This window comes from Taurulus bubalis (genome assembly GCF_910589615.1).
Source record: "Taurulus bubalis genome assembly, chromosome: 16".
Taxonomy (NCBI): Eukaryota; Metazoa; Chordata; class Actinopteri; order Perciformes; family Cottidae; genus Taurulus; species Taurulus bubalis.
This window is the reverse complement of record NC_136604.1, coordinates 2,966,544-2,972,889: the sequence shown is the minus strand read 5'-3', so window position 1 is coordinate 2,972,889 and position 6,346 is coordinate 2,966,544. Positions and strand designations below refer to the sequence as shown.

The 6,346-nt window shown below is 42.9% G+C and overlaps 1 protein-coding gene across 1 annotated transcript; it reads left to right on the top strand.

Moving 5' to 3' along the window:
- Positions 1–361: 361 nt before the first annotated feature.
- On the top strand, positions 362–3,989 carry c1galt1a (core 1 synthase, glycoprotein-N-acetylgalactosamine 3-beta-galactosyltransferase 1a; the record flags this gene model as incomplete). The annotated part of the gene is made up of 2 exons (XM_079232424.1): positions 362–967; positions 3,825–3,989. The coding sequence occupies 2 exons, from the start codon at positions 362–364 to the stop codon at positions 3,987–3,989; spliced, it is 771 nt and encodes a 256-aa protein (XP_079088550.1).
- Positions 3,990–6,346: the final 2,357 nt, after the last annotated feature.

The window sequence follows — 6,346 nt, the reverse complement described above, 5'->3', positions numbered from 1 at the left end:
TTTTATGGAGATTTTTTGTAATAAAATGAGGAGGTATCGTATATATAACTACTCTAACTAGGTTTTGTGGCCACAGGCCATTGAGCCATGGTTAATATGGAGCCCTGCCATGATAATCACAGTATTGGGATAAAAGCAGGAAACCAAGGACAGTATTGTTACCATGAGAATGTTTACCGGCTTGTCTCTACTCGTGGATCCCGGTATATTCTCGACGACAGTCCAAGTGTACCGTTCTGATCTTAAATGTCTTAAACCTCCACGCAACACATTTCTGATGCTTTGTCCTTTATTTCCTCCAGTTGAGAACAAGAGCTCGGCGGCTAATTCCTCCAGCGCCCCGCGGCTCTTGTGCTGGATCATGACGGGGCCCAAGAGCTTAGAATCCCGAACCAAGCACATCAGGGAAACGTGGGCCAAGCGCTGCAACAAAGTGCTGTACATGAGCTCGGTGGAGACGGACTTCCCCACCGTGAAGCTGAACGTGAGTGAGGGCAGGGAGAACCTGTACTGGAAGACCATCCGAGCCTTCCAGTACATCCACCAGCACCACCTGGACGAAGCGGACTGGTTCCTGAAAGCAGACGACGACACGTTTGTGGTCGTAGAGAACCTACGCTACACCTTGTCCAGATACGATCCGTTAAAGCCGCTGTACCTGGGCAGAAGGTTTACCCCCTTCATCAGCCAAGGCTACATGAGTGGAGGAGCAGGTTATGTCCTCAGTAAGGAAGCACTGAGGAGATTTGTTGAAGGGTTCGATACTGGGAAGTGTACCCACTTCTCCACCATAGAGGACATGGCTCTGGGCAAATGTATGGAGACGATGAAGGTGGAGCCAGCGGACTCCAGAGACGTTAAGGGGAGACAAACATTTCATCCTTATCCTCCAGACTACTACCTGATCAGGCAGTCCCCAAGGTCGAGGCCTTGGTATCTGATTTATGACCACTATCCTCCAGTAGAGGTATGCACCACAATACACTAAGTCCTGTTGGGAATTGAGATTTAGACTGATTTAGATTTAGCCACTATTCCTGAATGGGAATTCATTCATATTGCACAATTTACATTGTGTGTGTGTGTGTGTGTGTGTGTGTGTGTGTGTGTGTCACGAATGGATGTGAATGATGACATGTAGCGTTAAATAGCTGTGAGTGGTCGGAAGACTAGAAAATACAAGACAATTTACATACACAAAGGGAAAGGGGCACCTCCTTCTCTTCATAAGCATCAGTCGCCTCTCAGCCCTCAGTCAGTAAGAGGATCAGATCTCAGTCAGATATACGGCTACTTGAAAGTTTTCTTCTTTTGTGACCATTTGAGTCGGAGTCCAACCCCATGCTGCCAATGTGTCTTTGCACACGGAGCATCCCGTTGCACGCCAAGGAGAATTAAAAGAGGAAATGTCACGCGTCATATTATTCGGTTGCAACAGAGTGATGCAGATGCATCTTATAACCTGCATTCTGTCTACTGACCAGCAGGGTCGCCTTGATTAGTAAACATTGTAATTGTAGTTTGTGTCTCAATCTCTAGTTTGAAGTCTTAAATACAGCATGATGTTTATTTAGTAAATGATGGTCCATTTAGAGTCGGGACGTGGCTGGCGCTTGAATCCTGAAGTGACTGGGTGCAGTAGAGTGGACAGGTGAGGTTGATGGCGCTGATGAGGTGGGTGTGGCTAAGAAGTGCACTGATGTGGGTGAGAGACAGAGTGGCAGGAGAGAAGGGAAGCTGAACTGTGACATGTATCCATGCATCTTTTCTTCAAGTCTTACCCATTGTTAGCCACATATTTCAAAGCCTACTGATATATCATTATTTTTAATGAAAAAAAATACTTTTAGTCTTCGATTACTGTATTTTTCACTTTTTCTATAGCTACATTTATCTTGTTTGATGTGCTGTTTTTAACTTTTTAATGCTGCGCTTCCCAAATTTCCCAGTGAGATCATTGTCTTAAAGGTGGGTCTCTTTGATGTTGCATGTGATTGGCTGTTAGAATCTTGCCTCTTTCATGTGCACAAGCTCACCTGGACTGGACTGCAACCCCCACAGTTAATGGGCTCGTTCGAAAGAGCTGCGCCTCGTCTGGGATGTAGACGAGAGCAGGCGGCAGCAGCAGGGGGCGTTGACAAAAAACTGCGGTCAAGTCGGACAGGACAGGAAAACTCAGAAAAAATGACTTCCTGTTAGTTCCGATCTGGCAATATGAGAATCAGGAGAGACTTGTTTAGAATTGAACAATAATGTACTGCTTATGCGTAACATTTGAATAGTGCAAAGTCTTTGGCAATTGGACTCCTGAAGTAGGATAATCAAAGGGTAGTGATGCTGAGGTCTGATGAGGCAGAACGCCCTGGAGTCAGGACACTGGTGGTGATGAAGGGAGTGGCTGTAACCCGATGATGAATGAGGAGGGCTGTGATGCTGACTGGAGGAGGACGGTCACATTCAGTTAAAACTATTGATGGCAGAGGGGAGAACATTTTTTAAGTTTGACAGCAACGATGTGATTGGCTTAAGGCAACTGTGCAGAATCTGGTTGGTTAATTTAAAGTGAACGCCCACAATCAGCTGATGGAGCAATCACAGGGAGAGAGAGTCTTCCTGACTGAACTTCAGCTGAAGCTTCATGAGAAGCGGTTACACACTCCACTCTGTGGCTAAGTGGTTAGCATGCCTGTCTTTCAATCAGAGGGTTGGTGGTTCGAGCCCTGGCTCTGCTAGTCCATGTCGTTCTGTCCTTGAGCAAGACACCTAACCCCTAATTGCTCACCGTTGCTGTGTATACGGTGTATAGAGCAAACATGTAAATTGCTTTGGATAAAAGCATCAGCTAAATGTAATGTAATCAGAATACCTCTGATAATGAATGCTAACGGTGTATTCCAGTAAAAGCTAATTCACACTTCGGTCCTTTCTCACCCTTTTTGCAACGTGTATTAAGAACCAATGCATTAAGCAAATTATATACACCTTTGTTTCATAAAAATGTGCTTTAACGTAATGCTAACCCTGTCCTGGGATCAGGGAGGTTCCTGCTCTTCTTCTCTCATCTCCTTCTCTTTCTTTCTCCACATCGCTTCTCTTAACAAAGCTGAGCTTTGACTGACCGTCGTTTCCCTTTTGTCTGTCTCACTGAAGAAAGTACAAACATGTCGACTCTATCGGGCTCAAAGTGAGGAAAGAAAAAAGAAAAAAAAAGCTGAGTCGGGGCTCAAACTACTGATCCTCTGATTGAAAGGCGGGCATGCTAACCTTTCACAGTCACAATCAATTGGAATACTGATATTACTAGATATTGCTCAACTGCGAGGGAATCTGCAGAGGAGAGCCCAGGCAGGTCAACAGTGGGCATTTTTGGTCTTCATGTTTCTAGTTTATTGTAGAAAGACCTTAAAATAGGGTTTATCATCCAACAAGCTTCACCAATGATTTAAACATAGAGAATCATTGTCCTTATGTATGCGTTATTATGCTGTGATTTTACTGGTCCGGCCCACTTGGGATCAAAATGGGCAGCATGTGGCCCCTCACTGAAATGAGTTTGACACCCCTGACCAATGGCAGTGAACTAAAGCAGCAGGTGAACACCTTTGCGAGGCGTCACTGTCCATGAGGCCACCAACAGGCAGCGTGAAGCTACTGAACCCAAAGCAGGAGCAAATGCCATTATTACTGGGATGTAAATGTCCTTGTGTGTAGTGAATTGTCAACATTCACACCTGTGGAGTCGTCTTTGGCTTCCTGCTGCTGGAGCACATCGTCTGAATCATAACTGCTAACCTCTATTGCGGTTCTCTCTCTTCTCTCTGCAGGGTCCAGGCTGCTGCTCTGATTTTGTCGTGTCCTTTCACTACATTTATGCTGTCCAGATGTATGCTCTGGAGTACCTGACGTACCACCTGCGGCCTTATGGATACAAATACAGATTTAATCCGGATGAAAAAACTGAATTCAACGCCACAACGAATTCCACGTAACATGTTAGTGTGCAAAACAACCTCTGCACTAACTAAGGAAGGGCTTGAGGGTCTCTGCAGGTCTCCGAGCCATGGGGTGTGGAGCAGATCCAGCAATGCACGGAAAATACCTGCTGATCGAAATACTACACGTTGTATTGATGAAGAAAAGATGGGATGGAGGCCAATGGAAATGTATCATTAAAAGGGTGTTCTGTTTGGCCACCAGAATGAATAGTTTATTATATATGTGCATTTGACAGCAGTTATGATCTCGTCTCCCTGGTACAATCTGACAGGGCAGCACGATGCATAATGTACCTCACAAAGTATTTGTCTGAATATTATATACACTAATGGTGCATGCTGGTGCAGTATGTCAGTGGCATTAACTTATGAATTTGGGTATTTATTAACAAGTGTTGTGTATTTAATGTTCGTTTAGGAAAATATAAAGATTAGATTATTCTTCCGCTTCTATATTATGGTCTGACCAAGTTGTCACCACTTTTGCAATAAATATGAAGCAACCACGAGCTGAGAGACTGGAGCTCAGAAACGTGATCGACTCCAGATCAAATACTTCAGACTGGACTCGAGCTTTAAGTCCTGAGACTTGAACCAAAGACTTGACAACTGCAAAAAATGACTTTTGCGTATGAGCATATCTGGTGTGTATTGGTGTGTGTTGCTCTGTGTGCACTTTTGAAAGGGTTAAGAAAATGGACGATCTGTAAGAAATTATATTTTTGTTTATTGAGGAAAAAAAGTTTATTTTGTCGAACTACCATGTTCTAAGTGTACTATTCCTTCTGACATTTTAACGGTGATGAACAATAAAACAATATATTTTACAGTGTCTCTCTTTCCATACAACATTCATCATAATGGAGGTGAAAAGATTTTTCTTAGGATGAACTAAAACAACTACAGCTTAAGAAATCAATATTGAAGTCGCTACAACATGCTGCAGAGATACCTTGAATGGGTTAAAGGGATTGTTTGGGTGTTTTTCAGTGGGTTGAATATAAAGTACGTATCCATGGTCACAGTAGCCACGCCCCCAGGATGGAGAACCAGACAGGCGAGTTTAGCTTTGAAAAGAGCAGAGAGAACTTTCAGTTCAAGGGCTGTCTGATGGGGAGCGGTGAACATATTTTAATCAAGCATATGTATACATAAACTGACATTGAGTTCTTTTTTTAGGTGAGACACTTTTTTTGGTGTCCAAAATCCATTTTGCTGCTGTTTCTCTAAAATGGGGGCGTGCCGATCGCCGTCCACTGGAGGTAATACACTGATTATGGAGAAGCGGTTCACTTCAACACACCCATCCATCCCTGTAGGAACACAGTGTGCTTAGAGGCATCAACGGCCCTGTTCTTAGAGAAACGTCTACAAACAGACACCCACAAGAGAAAGCCCAGGATTAAATGCCCTAAAATGAAATGGAAAAAGTGTTTTATACACTGTTAGTCCATAAGCTACATCTGTAGCAACAATATACATGGTAACTATATTCACATTGCAGGTGAAGGTTCCTCAATTCCGATGTTTTGCCCTGTGCTCTTTCCATACAGTCGTATTGTCAGGACTGAATTCTTTACTCGTTTGCCACGCTGCATGGCCATGCGGTGATCGGGATGCAACGTTGGGATGCACTCTGTACTGAGATGTGAACCCTTTGCCCTTTTTGTTTTTTATTGTTTTGCCCCTGACAGCCTGAGTTTGCCTCATCATTATCATTACCATAAAGACTGTCGTGGAAAATACTAAGAAAAAAAGAACTCTAAACTTAACATTCAGCACTAACTTTGTTATCTCATCACGGACAAACATGACAAGTTTGCACTCACTCGCTCTTTTCAAATACATTGAGAATACCTGTGAGTCACCAATGTTGCGCATTTTTGGGGTAATGATAAAAAAATGATTTTTCTTTTAGCACAAATGAATTAAAATAACATTATGTGTACACAGTGTTTTTGGTGTTAACAAACAACCTGGTAGAATGCATAACATGCAAATAACTACATGATGTTTCAGGTCACTTCAGAGGGTTGAACCACATCCAGGTGTATCAATGTCTGTCCGTAGTCTCCATAAACCAATCAATATATTTGCTGTTTAAATTCCACATTTTGGGTAATACTCTTATTTGCTTTCTGGCAGATGATTATTTATCCAGACTCATATCTTGCGTCTCGCACAAATAAACACAAATGATCCGCTGGTCAAACCTGCATGAGTGACGCGAGGCAAACAGGGAGCAGCCCAATTAATACTTTATCAGTTAGACATTCCTAATTTATTTTGTGTATTTTGTGACATTCTTATTCAAGTTGTGTGACTACAGTATTTTATATATGAATAATTTC